The sequence below is a fragment of the Camelus ferus genome, chromosome 2 (genome assembly GCF_009834535.1).
Source record: "Camelus ferus isolate YT-003-E chromosome 2, BCGSAC_Cfer_1.0, whole genome shotgun sequence".
NCBI classification, from domain to species: domain Eukaryota; kingdom Metazoa; phylum Chordata; class Mammalia; order Artiodactyla; family Camelidae; genus Camelus; species Camelus ferus.
Window position 1 is genome coordinate 90,755,074 of NC_045697.1, and position 16,126 is coordinate 90,771,199.

Genomic DNA, 16,126 nt, shown 5'->3' on the forward strand with positions numbered 1-16,126 from the left:
GAAATACGAAAACACAGTTAAAGATTTGAATGAATGAAAAAAATGGCATTTCAGGAATGGTAAACTTTTTTTTCATCATTAAACACTAAGAAAGTATTGAGTGAATGGTATACTTCTAATTACCACACTATTTTAAAAAGAAAGATGATACACACTCTGCATGCTGAGACCTGTAACATAAGAAACAGAAATAATTTAACTCAAAACAACTTTGTTGAGCACTTATTATGTTGAAGAGACTCTACTAGGGACTACAGAATATTTTTAAAAGTCATAAATTGGTGGGGGGGGCATATAGCTCAGTGGTAGGGCACATGCTTAGCCTGCACAAGGTCCTGGGTTCAATCCCCAGTACTTCCAATCAATCAATCAATCAATAATTTTTTAAAAAATTATAAATTGTCTTCACTTACAATAAATTTGCTATCTAGTTGGTGATAAAGGATGAAAACAGTGCAAAACAACATATAAGCAAATGCCAGAGACATGTTAGAGAAAGGAAAGATCTGTTAAGGGGTAGGGTAAACCTTCATGGAACATGTGAAACTTGAACTAAATCCTAAAGGATGAAGAATGATGGGAACAGAAGATAGAAACTATAGGTAATGGGAACATCAGGAGAAACATCATGAGTAAAGGCAAAATGACAGGACAGATATTTGTCTATTTGCAATGAGACACCTGTATATTAAATGTGGTATATGAAACTGAGAAGGGGTGACACCAGGTGAGAGATACATATAAATGTCAGGATGAACAACCAAACATATACATACAGACAGATTACCTGCTCCAAATCCCACCAATCCTCGAGCAACCAACATGTAGTATTTATTATGAGAAGCTGGAACGTGGACATATGCATAGAGGCAGTTGGCTCCCACCGAAATGAGAGTTGAAACAATAAGAGGTTCTTTTCTTGGTCTATAATTAGACCACAAACCAAATATAGGTGAAGCTACCATTTGGCCAAGACTAAACGAAGCAATAACCCAGCCCAAAAAACTTGCATCGGCTGTCTGATCAATCTGCAGGAAAAAAGATTACAATGCTTTAAAAATTCTTATCCAAGAAAAGTAAAGTTTAAAATCTAAATACATTTTTCTGACCAGTAACATTTCTTATTAAAAGAATTTAAAAAATAATTCTAGTATACTTAAGTTTTGTAACACCCTTACTTATAGTGAGGAATTCAAACTTCTGACATTACAATTAAATGTGCTAACAATTCACTATACACCTGGAAAAATGCTTAAGAAACTTCATCTTTTAGAGCAATTACAGAAATTCTGTATCATAAAAATCTTGTTTAAAAGATAATCACATTATATACCTTATAATAACATCATAACAATAATATGCCAATCTTTAATTCTTGTAAGTACATTTAGGCTTAACACTCTAAGTTAAACAGCCATTAGCACTATGAATCTATCTTTTTAAACTGGGTACAATAATTAAATGCTTAAAGAGGATAATAAAATTTCTCCCATTATACCTATTAATAATTCTTCCTTTTAGCATAGACAATTCAGGATTTTACCAAAGAGGGTCTATATATCATGATGAATGTTGAAGGAAGAATCAAATGATTAAAGCTCAGAAAATAAAATACTTTCATAAAATAGAAAAATTTAGCTTACAAAAGGGACTATAGAATAAATCAATAGATTGTGTTTTTTTTAAATATGGTAGGCTATATATATACATTTGGAAAAATAAGAACCATTAAATTTTAGGAAGTAAGTTTAAAGATATATAGGTTAAGAGGTACAACAACTTAATAAGGAAAACCATGGCCTTTTCTTCTCTAAAGATATCTAAATAGCTTAAAAGGAAGATATTTAGGTATAATTTTTTTTGTGGGGAATGAGAAATAAGAGTGAACACGTATAACAACTTTATGTCATAAATTTAAAAATTAATTTTCAAAAAGCAATGAAAATTCAATTTTAATGTTAAATGTCTAGTAGTTAGAAAGCAAAAGGATAAAAGTATCTTTTCAGGATATCAGTTAATAACAGTCAAGTGACCCTTTCACAGACAGAAGTGAGCTGACTCCTGACTCCTGGAGATGATTCTAATAATTTTAACAATATTTGCTACTGTAATTTGATATTATTCTTTACAGTGAATGACTGGAAAACTGGAATCTGCTAGAGTTTTGCTAGAATTGAAACATGGAAGTTAAATGGTTTGGGAGATATAGGTCTATACTACAACAGAAGGTATCAATTTAGTAACTGAACTGTTATCTGTGCTCCTGTGTGTTTCTCTCTTACAGAAATAACAGCATCTTGTTTCTGGTCCTCTGGCCACCACTAATGACCTCTATCATACTGTTTTCAGGATAAAATCTAAACCACTTATTATGAAAAACCAGCTCACAAGCTGGCCACTCTAACCTCATCTCTCTGTATGCTCCCTCAACTCAGTCCTAACTTCTAGTCAAACAGAACTGTTTGATATTTCCAAAATGAGTCAAGCTTTTTGCTTCCAGGCCTTTGCAGAGGTTCCTCTACTGCCTCTTCCATCAGGAATGCCTTTCTAACCTCCCACTCCCCAGCCCGGACCACTCCTTCAGGATCAATTTCTATAGGTCTTCAAACTCAGCTCAGGAATAACTGATTTTGGAAAGATTCCAGGATCTCTTTAGTCTAGATTAGCAACATCTCCCAAGCACTCACATCTGTCTGTCTGTGTCTGTCTGTGCATAAGTCTCTTGTCCCTGTGTCTTCTGCCCCTCTCTCTCTGACCCCCTTCCTCCCTCACACTTCTTTGCTCACACTTGCTCCCCACATGTACACTGCCCCGTACTTTTAGACTTGTACTTTAACACTTATATGATAATTATCTGTAAACTTGTTGGTTTTACACACTTCAGTGGAAGTTAGATCTACATCTTCTCTTAAAAAAAAAAAAAACCCAGTGCACAGTATTGAATTTCAAAACATTCTTCTCTAAATATGTTAATAATGTTGACAAAGTCAAAGTTCTAGAAATCTTAATGCTTTGCTATGGGAGTTGAGACATTACTATGGGTGTTCCAAGCCTCTTCAACTATTTAATTATAGATTATTATTTATTCATTCAATTAACAGTCACTGAGACCTCTGTGACAAAACCTGTGTAAGGCAATACAGACACAAAAATGAGTAAACACAGTGCCCGCATAAATGAGTTTCCAAATCAGGTTCTACTTATCTGATTCTGAAAAATCTTCCTTTTGAGTAGGTCAGGAAAAAAACCAGCATGCTTTAATTCTTTATCTGTCAAATAGGGCTAACTTCACAGAGCTGTTATAAGAATTATTTAAGTCAATATAACGTCAACATCAGTATAAGGTATGCACTAAATGAATGTTACCTATGCAATTTAAAAATTAGTATTTCTTAGTATTTTGTTTTTACTGATATGTCAGTTTTATTATAACTCACGCATGACTATTTCCACTATATACCTGAGTCTATAGAATAACCTACCATTCCAATTCAAAATCTGGGTTTAAGAATATGAGTCTTCCTGGAAATCAACCACAACTCTGGACAATATAGCCTAAGGAATCATTGGCTGATAGCTGTTTATCAGGCAGGGGCAGAAGCACAAGTCAGAGATTCATAGTAATGCCAAATTCCTTTCAGAAAGATAGTTGTTTGTTTGTTTGTTTGTTTTTTAAGATTTTTTGGCCTAGCTTTTTCTCTTTCTCACAGATGGCTTTTAAGCTAAGTAATATTTGGCAACATGCTATTATAAAAGAGACAGTAGCCTTAAATTAAGAATGAAAAATTTTAAGGTAGTAGGTAGTTTAAGTTAATTTTCAAAATGGCAATGAAAATGTGGCACTAAATCACTAAAAAGTAAAGTCTGGAATTTTCTTCTTACATTTCTTTTAAAAGACAGCATAAGAAAGTAGCATTTTCAAAAAGTTAAAAATTCATAAAAACCAAAAAAACTAAAGTGAAATAAACATCAATAAATTTCTTATATAATAGGTTATCATTTTTAAACCTTAAGTATTTGCCAGATATGTCTACTATTTTTGTTGAAGCCACCTGACCATTTTAACAATCTAGTAGGGATGTTAGGTGAACTCTCCGTAACACAGTTACAACACTCAATGCTAAATGTTAATGATAAAAGGATATGGAAGCACATAGGAAAACCTTCTAACCCAAATGGGGGTGAGGGGCAGCAAGAGAAGGCTTTTCAGAAGAGGTAACATTGGAGCAACACCTTGGAGAATTAATTAAAAATAGTGAGGAGGAAGGGAATGACAGAGGAAAGGTGAGATGGTAGGAAGGAAAGCATTCCAGGAAAAAAGGAGAAAAATGTGTAAATAACTGAGGACCTTAGGTTCATCCAAGCACATATGTCTAACAAATTTCTGGCTTTCAATCTAATATGGTGAAGGCTTAGGAGTAAGGCTAAAACACACACACACACACACACACACACACACACACACACACACACACACACGTCCCTCTGGAGAAAACCAAAACATAAGGAGCAAGTTGATAAAGAAAAATACACAACAGAATTTTTTTGCCAGGGTGGGGGTGGGGGGTTTGCAGCGGGTAATTAAGTTTATCTATTTTTTTTTAAATTTTTTTTAATGGAGGTACTGGGGATTGAAGCCAGGACCTCATGCATGCTAAGCATACACTACCACTGAGCTATATATACCCTCCCCCCAAAAGAATTTAAGAATAAAGCATTAAGAATAATGTCATGGAAGTAGGAGAGGGTTTCAAGAAGTAGAGAGAGGACAACAATGTCAAACACTACCCAAAAGTCACCTGAAGTAAGGACTGAAAAGTATCTAGTATTTAGTGAGCAATTAAGTCCCTGGAGACCTCATCAAGAGCAGTGTCAGGGGAGCAGAGGAGTTAATCAGAATGTAGCTGGTTAAGGAGTGAGTAAGAGTTAGGAAGTACAGAGGAACTTCTTTAAGAAACTTAACTGAAATATTGTTATCAATTAAGTATGTCTCCAACTTACTGATTTTTAATAAGGTCATTAGTGGAGTTTTAAGACAGAATTGACAGATATTTACACAATGTTATAAGCCAATATATATTTTTTAAAGATAGAATTGACAGGACTTGATCACTTGATAACCAAACTTACCTATCTAGTAACCACAGCATCAACATACATATATTATCTATTCTTTTTACAATGTCACCTGATAACCCAAATTAATTCTATACGAAAGCATGTAATTATTCCATAGAAATATTATTTATACATTTTAGGAATTCAGACTATGTCTAGTTTAGTTGCCTTTTAATTAGGGAGGGGGTATTGATGGGCTGGGAAGGTGGCTAGTAAGTAGCTGACTATACATCTGCATTTGCCTGGGACTGTCTGGGTATATACGACCCTATTCTCCTGCTATAGCACTCCTTTCACTGCAAAAGCGTGCTGCTTTGCACAATAAAGCATATGATCTCCTTATTTACAAGCCCCTTTGAGGAATTATTATCTTAAATTATTCTAATAACAATTAAGTTAGGATACCAAAGAGAGCCTCTAGAAAAGTCTTAGCTACATAAGTGTTACTATTATGACAGCTACTTAAGAGAAGAATAGATTGAAGTGCACAAACCTTTTGGAGATATGGCCATATTGACATTATCACGATAGAAAATCCTGTGAAGATGCAAATTCTGTTATTTATAATAATTTCATCACTACTTTTAGATATAATGTTTTGAACTACACCATGGATTTTAAAATATCATTCTGAATTTACAAATTTATGATCATAAATGTCTAAATTTATTAAGCAATGGGGTTTTATCAGGAGGAAAATAAATTTTAAAGGCTTAAAAAATTACATATAATTATAGTCCCTGACCATAATCAACATAATAAAAGCAGAGGATCTATTTCTGCTTATTCACATGCCTTTTTTGTAAATGAAAATTACAATGGCTTTGTTAAGTTTTTATAGCAGAAATGAATGGAGGAAAGGCCACTTTGTTACAGAGGAAGTGCTAGACTTCTAAAATGTTGTTTGGAAGAGATGATGACTACATGGAGGCCTAGGAAGAAGGAAAATTATCTTTAAAAGAGACAGTCGCTATAAAAAACCAGGTTGCGGATATCTTAGAAAATTCATTATCTCTGCTAGCTTTTATTGCTTGAGAACTGTAATGATAAAGTCGAATGCTGCTTGTAAATTTTAAATGGTAGGCACATCCAATCAAAATTCTATAAAGGCAATTAAAAAAACAGCTCTATTAAGACATAATTCACATAGAATTCACCTATTTTAAAGAGTACAATTTAATGGTTTCAAGTTTCCCAGATGAGTGCAACCATCACTACAGTCAATTTTAGAACATTTTAGTTCACTTCCAAAAGAAACCTTGGACCCTTTAGCTATACCCTGCTACCCTCCAATCTTCCCCAAAAAGCCCTTAAGCAACCATTAATCTACTTTCTGTCTCTATAGATTTTCCTATTCTAGACTTTCATAAAAATAGAATCTTTTGTGTCTGTCCGGCTTCTTTCTTTGCATACTTCAAGGTTCATCCATGTTGCAGCAGTATCAGTACTTCATTCCTTTTAAAAAGTCTATTTTTATAAATAATTTATTCATTTCATTTTAGTGTATTATGAATTAACACATTGACTCTGATGAAAAAACTGTTCAAAGAGTCAACGAATATTTGAAAATAAGTCTACTATCTCACAATCGAGCATTTCCAAATGCAAGTTTGTGTGCCGAATGCACAGCGAGGCCAAAATGTGGGCGTTTGGAGCAGAAAAAGGTTTATTGCTGGGCCAAGCAAGGAGTATGGGTGGCTTGTGCTCAAAAACTCTGAACCCCCCAATGGTTTGGGGGGAGAAGTTTTTACAGGCAAAACTTGACGTGAAGGCTGCAGCGTATGTGACCTTCTTCTGATTGGCTGGTGGTGAGGTAACAGGGCAGTGTTCTAGGAATCCTGTGGTTAGCCTGAAGTTATCATCCTCCACCTGAGTGGAGGAGGCCTCAGTTCCTGCAGAAGAACTCAAAGGTACTGTTATGTAATATTCCATGAGTAGGAACAAGAACCTTGCCCACTTGCTGCAATTCTTGACTCCTCCTTCTTAGTTTCTGCATTCCTTCCCTTGCCTGATAAGAAGCTCTTTGAATCTGCCCTTTGGAACTCAGGGAAGGTCAAGGAGGCTGAATGAAACCTATTTGCTACAAACAAACGGGGACACAGAATGGATCTGTACCTGGGAGGGCCCCACAGGATCCTGCTCCATTTCACAAGAAACTTGTAAACAGGTAAAATGTTTAACATGACAAATAAAATCTAAAGTTAAAATAATTTTTTGCTGTGAAATTTGAAACTATTACTTATATTTTAGATAATTGAGATAACTGAGTCCTAAAAATTTGAAGTATTTTAAATGAAAAACAATCTATTGCCAAGATTGCTACCTAAACAACATTCATTTGCCCCTTCCTCCTTCCTGATAGAAGCCTGATTGTATTCAGGTATCCACCACTAATCCACAAAGCCTCAGGCTTCAAAGGAAACTGTTTCTACCCCAAATTCCAGAAGGTAGATCCTAATTAGTCTAAAAAATTCAATGGATGTAATCCCACTATTCTAGCTGATGATGGGTTTAGAAATTAACAGATAACCCAGTTCTGATCAGTGAGAAATGACGGGGAGGTCTACTTTGAGACTACCAGGAAAGGACTCCTCATCTCTTTGGAGATTAAAAAAAAAAAAGTTCCTTTCAATCAATAAAAATTATCATGAAAAGATAAGATACCTGGAACTGTTGCTATAAACTTGCTATAGCCTAAGAATGAAGGCAATCTGTAGAAGAGGGCAAAACCAAAAACGTTACTCAGAAGTACAGTGAACTTCACCTGGAGTTGTCCCACTAGAGACATTAAAAAAAAGTAAATTACTATATAAGCCAATTTGAATCAACATTTTTTTGCTGATATTTGTAGAAGGTATAATAATAAACATACAATCCAAGATAAAATTATATTACAAATAAATGTTGAAAATATCCTTTATTTTGTACTTTTTCTTAGTTTAAGCTTTATTAAAATCTATTTTTACTCAATGTTGTGTCATGAACAAGACTGGCCAGTGAGAGGGAACAAGATGATGACCTGGGGTAAATAGAAAGGATATGGAAAACAATTTAGTAAAATGACTTTCACTAAATCCATCTCAGAGAAAGAAATCACTTGTAAAATTAGTGCATACAAACTCAGACAGTCTAAACTTGGAAAAAAAAAAAACTGATTCCCTAAAATATTCCTTTACAAATTATCACAGTGTTGAGATTTTCTATATAATTTCATTCCTTATCATTTTAACCCAATTACAGCTCTTAATATTAAAAAAATTTTTTCCTCATGAAGCTTTACTTTTTAGTAATTATATTTTCAGAAATAATGTTAATTGGTTAAAATATATCAAGCTACACAGATTAAGATTCTTGCTCTTTACTATTTGTATGCTATGTGTCAGTATAAAAGTCAAATGAGGTTCATAGGCAACAAAAGAAAAAAATAGATAAATTGAGCCACACCAAAATTTAAAACTTCTGTGAACCAAAGGACACAATCAGCAGAGAGAAAAGAAAAGTCCTGGAATGGTATCTATAAATCATATATCTGATAAGGGGTCAACATTCAGAATATATAACAAACTCCTACAACTCCACAACAACAAAAAAACCTGATTAAAAAATGCACAAAGGACTTTCTCCAAAGAAGATATACAGATGGCCAATATGCACATGAAAAGATGCCCAACATCACTAATCATCAAGGAAATACAAATTAAAATCACAACCACCTAATGGCTATTAGAATTACGACTATTAAATAAATATAAAATAAGAGTTGGTGAGGATGTGGAAAAATTTGAACACTGACTGTAATGAGAATGTAAAATAATGCAGCAGCTATGGAAAACAGTATAGCAGTTCCTTAAAAAAATTAAAAATAGAATTATCATATGATACAGAAATTCCACTTCTGGATGTATACCCAAAAGAACTGAAAGCAGGATGTTAAAGAGACAGTTGCACACCCATGTTCACAGCAGCTATTTATAAGAAACAAGATGGGGAATGAGCCCAAATGTTTATCAACAGATGAATGGATAAACAAAATGTAGGATATACCAAAGGGGATCAGAACATGCCACCCTAAAATATGCTGCTTTGGCATATTTATTATTTTGAGCTGAAGGCAACTAACAGACAGTAGACAAAGGAAGGGCTCTCTGCCCTCCCCATCTCTGCCGAAAAATCCTTGGTGCTCTCCAGTACCAGGAAGGAGAGAACATCCTTATCACTGGAGAAGGAAAGTCAACGCTGAGATGAGTCTGCACAAACAAACCTTACTAGAGTAACTCTCATCCTCCATTAGTTTCCCCCATGTATTTTCTAGTCATTTTCCCACAATTCACCATCCCTAGAAGCCCAAATCCTTTCCTTTATCTAGGTACTTCTCCACAATTACAGCCTTTCATTAAAATAGTATAAAAGTCTCTGAGTCTAACCATTTCTTTGGGTTTTCACTTCTTTTGTATGAAGCCTCCTGTGTCATGTAAAAATATTAACATTAAATAAATTTGTATGCTTTTCTCCTGTTGATCTGCCAGTTGTCAGTTTAATTTGCATGCCACAGGTACAGAACCTAAGAAGGCAGAGGAAATGTTTTCTTCTTCCCTACAAATTATACAACATAATATTATTTAGCCTTAAAAAGGAAGGAAATTCTGATACATGCTACAACATAGATAAACCTTGAAGATATTATGCTAAATGAAATAAACTCAAAAATTTAAAAATACTGTATGATTCCATTTGTATAAAGTATCTAATGTAGTCAAATTCATAGAAACAGAAAGCAAAATGGTGGTTGCCAGGGGCTGGGGCAAAGGAGTTGTTGTTTAAAGGAAACAGAGTTTCAGTTTTGCAAGATAAAAAAGTTCTGGAGATTGGTTACACAACTATGTAGATATATTTAACACTACTGATCTTAGAAATGGTTAAATGGTACATTTTATGTGACATGGTTTTTACCACAGTAAAAATAATTTTAAAAAATAAATGAGATTAAAATATGATATTTTATCTTAATTTTTTAAATTATGTATAATTTCTAATACTTACCTACACTGCTGAGAAACATAGTAAGATACAGAATCCTAATAGATCTCCATCGACTCTTATAATGCTCCTCAGTTTCTATAATATCCCATTCCCTAGGTGTAAAGAAGAAAAAAGTAGTATAAAGTTATCTCATTACATGCAAATCTTTCTGTGGCATAATTTTATTTTCTCTCTCCTGAAGGCATGAAAAGTATGTGATAGAGGTATAATTGATTTTTATTATACTTATTCATCTATCTATAAATAAGCATCATTTCTTTTAATTTCCATGGACTGTATTTATGCACCACTGTACACAGAAACTTGGGAGACATGTGGTAACTTGTAAAAGGCAACACATTTTGTGGACCAATTATTTTGCTACTGTTGGGATGGTACAAATTTATGACTCAAGAGTTCTGAAATTTGCTAAACTGACAAAATGTATAAAGTATATCAAAATAACTAAACTATCTACAACAATTAATCTCCTACAGGTGAGATACACAACTAGTAAGTATTAAAATATAATTATTGTCATCATTATGACATGTCCTACTTGATGACAGCAAAATGACTTTGCTGTAGGAAGATACTTTGGTTGGGTACTTTCAACAAAATTAATATAAAAGTGACACCAGGAAGGTCTGATGTGACCTAAGACATTCTTAGTCCTGGGACCTCCTGGAACACTTGCTCCAACACAGGTTACCAGACAAGTTCTATCAGAGGAACAAAGAGAGACCAAGGTCCCTTCAGACTGGATTGATCTTTCCTATAGTCTGTGACCTGGACTAACAGGAAGTGTATTAACCAGATAGCCTCCCTCTGAGAGGTGATACATTATTGTGTGTTCTCATTATATTTTCACATATGCATACAAAGAGAGTTAACAAATTTACCTCAAAATGAGCATGCTTTCAAATAATTAATAAGACAAGCACAATAGAGAAAATGCCTTATGTTCCAAGATTATTTTCTAAAATAGACCTGTTAAATTAGTCTTCAAAAAAGAAACTTTTTCTCCCCAGATGTGATGTGATTGGGAATGTTAGGGAATAAAGAAGAGAAACAGCATTTATTAGATTTACTCTGTACCAAGTATATTAGTTCCTGATGTAATACATATGAAGTGCTTAACAATGGATATGCCATTCCATAAAAATAGACTGTAATGTAACATACCTGAAAAATAGCAGAAATCCAGATGCCCATATTTGGAAATCAATATATTAGAATTTGGAATACATAATGCAGATAATTACATATCAGCAAAAGGTATACACCTGTTTCAGTCCCACAGCACTGGATCCTGGTATAACTTTAAAGTTCTGGGTTTCTATTATATTTTTAATGAACTCATTATTATTTTCTGGAGGTCAGAAATTAAACCAATAATCACAAGTAAGAACTATCATTAAAACCAGCCTGAAATTTTTCAAATAACTAACTTGCTCAGAACTTATCTACATCAGGAAAGAGAAAAAGCAAATAACTTAATTCTGAAAAAAATGTAACAAAATTGTTTGAGTGACTTTGACCTGATCTGAATCTCAGTCAAAAAAAATCTTGCCTCTTTTAATGACAGCTATTAAATATTGAAGGGATGATGGAAAATCACCATTTATACTCCATGTAATAATGGATGAAAGCAAAGATCATTAATGGATCCTAAAACAACTGGTTGAAAGGTCACAGGGCCTCTAAATATCACTCCACTGTCTACTTACTAATCACAAAACGGAAAGTGAGCCTTTATAATTGAGAAATATAGCAGTCACCCTCTTAACCAAGTGGTCAGGCTTGGCTTCTCCAAAAGTGGGATGGCCTGGCATCCAACGCCTCCTGACAGAATATATTAGGATGTTCTCAACATAAGCCATGGCAAGGATGTTCTTGCCAGGAATATTTGACCAGAATCTATTCTGAAACAGTCCACAAATACAGAATGTGAGATCTTGTGAAGAAAACAGAAAATTGGCCTAGACTTCCCACAGGATTCAATGTTGGGAAAAACAGAAAGAAAAGGTCAGGGGATCGTTTTAGGTTGCAGAAATCTAAAAAGACATAAGGATTAATGTATGAACATTAATTGGATCCTGGGTTTTTTTTTTTTTTAGTAGCTATAAAGTACATTTTTGGAACAACTGGAAAAATTTGAGCACAGACTGTATAGTGCATGACATTTTGAATAGTACTGTATTTTTAGCTGTGGTAACAGTGATACAGTTTGTAAAAGAATGTCTATGTTTGAGGGAGATGCAGGCTACAGACTAAAATACATAGGATAAAGTGTCATAATGTCTGCAACCTACGTCGGGGTAGTTTGGCAAAAGAGGTGTGCGTGTGTAGAAAGAGAGATTTGAGCAGTGTGAAAAGGCTAACAATGACAGGGTAATCACGTGTTCACTGCACTATTTTTCAACTCTTCTATGGATTAAGAATGTTTCAAAATAAAAATTTTTACTTTTCTTTCTTTTTAATTCAAAAAGTTTAACTCTTATAAAGAAATGTATCTTTCTTCCTTGTTGGAGACAGTAGGAACATAAAGAATGTAACTGTCCTTCAATGAAGTTATCATTTTCATAACATTTTCTTAACCTTGATGATTCAACCAACTGTGTCACATGGCTGAGAGTAAGTTTCCAAAGGCTTCTTTCTTGTATCACCAGGGCACAGGAAGGAATGCTGCATTCCAGGGTGATTTGTTTTAACTTTTTGATTCTTATTATCATTGCTGTATCTGGTATTAGTTCTCCATTTGAGATTCTCCAAGTAAAACTGCAATGCTAAAGGATTTTGCCCTGTCCAACATTTTCACTACAAACTATATCTCAAATGATAGCATGCTTACCAAACTTGTGACTTAAAAAGTAGGAGGAATACATGATATACTAGAGTAAACTGATAACCAAAATAAGTTAGATAATAATTAATAGGAATAAGTAAAAAGTGCCATAATTAGTTTCAATAAATCAAGATCTAATACAAGGATTCTTGGGTAAACAACAGTACTTTATTTGTAAACAAAGACTCTGGATTTACTGAGGGGAAAAATAAAATTATACTTTTATCAGAGAGAGCATATGTAAACTAATGAAGAGGAGAAAAGAACCCATATTGAAAGAGGAAAGAAAAAGAGTGTGTGGTCACTGATAGAATAGTGTATAATTGTGTAAAAGTTATAGAAATTAGAAAACAGAAATAAACTGAGAACATTCTACCAAGATATCTTCTATATGACCATAAGTTCTAGTAATATTTATTTTAAGGAGACCAGGCTAAGGTTGCAAAGAAAAATTTTAAGCACTGTAATATTTTAGGATATTCTAATAGAGGGATCAGCAGACTATAGTCTGTAGGCCAAACCCAGCCTACCAACTGTATGGCCCATGAGCTAAGAATGGTTTTTGCAGATGAGTATTTGTGATCAATTTGATGATAAGAAAACATTAACTCTGAATTCCAAAACAAACATAATGCCACTCCCCTCAAAGAATTCTACTTCTCTCATTATTAGACTTGTATTAAAAAAAAGTACTCATTAATTAGTACATTTTAAATTACTGCAAAATTTTGTGAAAATTTGTTTTCTTTCTTGGTATCTAAGTACTTACTTAATAACTTTAATTTTGCCTCTTGGCCTGCAAAGCCAAAAATATTTACCATCTGGACCTTTATAAAAAAAAGCCTGTGGACCCCTGTTCTCTTAAACTCTATGGACAGGGTCAGTGGGGATCACTGAGGACTCACCAGCAAATTAGAGCCAGTCTTCTTGGTGAGGAAAGGTCAGTAGGTGAACCAGACTCATGTTTCCACAATTTATTCAAAGTGAACAGGGCTTGGCAACTAGTTTTACATATGCTCCCTTTATTAGGGAAACTAATTATGTTTTTAAAAGCAGTATACTTATTGAATTATTCTCAAAATACTCCCTTTTTATTTTAAAAATGCTAAATTTAGAAAACAAATCAAGTATTGTTTATGGACAGATCATGTGAACTTAGAGGGACCCTAATGAGTATCAATTACTTGGACATAATTGCAACTGAGAGTAAGAAAAAAATTTCCTTTTTTAAGTAGGTTTATTTGGACAAAGCGACAGAATGTACCATAAGACCACATCTAACCGTAACTCAAGGATCCTGAAATCTACCTGGGAAAAAAACAAAAACTACAAAGAAGCAAAAAGGACACTGAGAAAACCAGAGTCCCAAAGTCCATGTACTCAAGTTCATGCACTTTATTAATACTAGAGATCTTTAGCTTTCAGTTAGACCTTCCATGTTCTAACTACCCACAATTCTATTAAGTTTAGATACATGATTTCCAAATCCACAGTAAAATATAAGTCCCAAAATAAAGTTGGGAGAAGAGAGGTTTGCAGACAGCCATAAAAACAGAGGTTCCCAACAGATAACAAAAACGTGATGAGAATAGCCTGCAGGCAGAAAAACTAAAAAGCAGACATGGAAAGTAGAGCAGTGTAGAACATATTAGTATAGAAGCAAATAGTCACAAATGCCTTAGGCTGGAGGATGTCACTCTAATACAACATATTTCAGCACTAACACTCATTTTAATGATCTCAACATAAAATATAGATTAAATTGCATTCCATATATTCTGTTTGGTAAATTATGGACCAAAGAAATAAATTTTCCAAAGGGTTTCAAACAAAGCGATTTTTTACAAAAGGTTTCTTGCTTAAGGGGGACAAATGAGTAAAAATCAACATGGTCGTAGGCAGCTGAAGTTTACTTGTGAATTTTTTGGTTAAATACTTTAATAAGAAACAAACTGTAACAATTCTGAATTATAGTCCATAAACTAGGATAAAAATAACCAGAATAAAAAGGGTCAAAACACACTTCATCCCCTAAATGCTTAAAAAATCAGCATTTGGCATAGGATAAAGGTGAGCTCAGCTTAGGTTTACTTGCTAAAAAAGTATCAGGAACTTATCATGCACTTAGTTAAGTCAATACTGAGACCGGTATCTTCAAGTATCGATTAAAACCGCATTTTTCGAACTTTTGTGAAAGGTGTAAGGGGATCATTCCTGTAAAGGGCCAAATGCGAAATGAAGTGGCTTGGTTTGTGCATCACTGTTGGAGTAAAAAAAATCAGTAGGCAGCTTGCGTTTCTCTAACACCTTCACCAGAACCCACCGGTTGAAGGCTCCGGGCAGCCAGACGCCCTTTCTCGGAAATGGGAGCGCGTCTCCCGGTTTGGCGGGACCTACCGCCGGCTCCCGCCTCCCTGGCACCCCTCATTCGGCCCAATAAGGCTGACGCGGGAAAGGGGCGAGTCCCAAAAGCTCAGGAGGGTGAGGGAGCCTTCCCCCAACATCCGCTCACCTGCTTCCGGGTAGGCTGTCGCTTAAGAGCGGCTCCTGCTCAGCCTTGGCCTCCAAACTCGCCATAGTCACTGCTCCCACAAGGCTTGAGGCCAACTCTCGCGACACCTCCTGCTCCCTCTTATTCCCGGCGACCCGAAGCTGTCAAAACAGGCCCGTAAGTGCGCGTGCTTGCCAGGCGACCAGAAGTGGGCGGAGCGCCCCAGGTCAGAGGCGGGGTCACGTAGGAGCAGATGAGGGAGTTAAGGGCGGGGCCTTAAGTCCTTATCCTCCTCCCTGGATCCGCGCCTCTCGGCCTGCAGAAACGTTGGGAAGAGTCAGAGAGAGTTCGGGGGCGTGTCCAAACAACCTCCCGGCCCAGGGCTCGGCCGCCTCTCTACGCTTTCCTGTCAGCTACCGCTCATTCCTCAGTTCCTGGAGAGGCCGCTGTCGCTGCTTTTGGGGCTCAGACGGAAGGCAAGTCCCGGGTGCCTAGATTGCGGCGGCGCTGGAAGTCTCGGGCAGCTGGACAGCAGGAGTCCGCCGGGCGGCCAGTGAGTAAGTAGCCGGTCCAGGCCGCACTTCCCAAGCCTCTTGCTGCGCTGCCTACGTGCCAGAAGGCAGGGACTGAGAGCGGGAGGCGCGGGGGTC

At 35.5% G+C, this 16,126-nt stretch overlaps 2 protein-coding genes across 15 annotated transcripts in view; one reads left to right on the forward strand and one right to left on the reverse strand.

Annotated features, from left to right (window-relative positions):
• MFSD8 (major facilitator superfamily domain containing 8) overlaps positions 1-15,709 on the reverse strand; it is a 48,740-nt gene extending 33,031 nt beyond the window's left edge. For 9 of the 11 annotated variants that reach the window (XR_004313649.1, XR_004313647.1, XR_004313642.1 and 6 more), the window contains exons 1-5: positions 15,498-15,709; positions 10,159-10,250; positions 5,612-5,655; positions 788-1,028; positions 156-170 (exon numbers count right to left, since the gene is read on the reverse strand). Coding sequence is in view for 3 of the 11 variants with exons in the window: in XM_014554079.2 (XP_014409565.1) it covers positions 156-170; positions 788-1,028; positions 5,612-5,655; positions 10,159-10,250; positions 15,498-15,562 (457 nt within the window). In the remaining 8 variants the exon portion in view is untranslated. The remainder of the gene's footprint in view (positions 1-155; positions 171-787; positions 1,029-5,611; positions 5,656-10,158; positions 10,251-15,497) is intronic. The other 2 variants (XM_032463254.1, XM_006178608.3) reach the window with 1 other exon arrangement.
• Positions 15,710-15,798: 89 nt separating this feature from the next.
• ABHD18 (abhydrolase domain containing 18) overlaps positions 15,799-16,126 on the forward strand; it is a 37,235-nt gene continuing 36,907 nt past the window's right edge. For 2 of the 4 annotated variants that reach the window (XM_032463272.1, XM_032463264.1), the window contains exon 1: positions 15,800-16,033. The gene's annotated coding sequence lies outside the window, so the exon portion shown is untranslated. Of the gene's footprint in view, positions 16,034-16,126 lie in introns of all 4 variants that reach the window. The other 2 variants (XM_032463282.1, XM_032463275.1) reach the window with 2 other exon arrangements.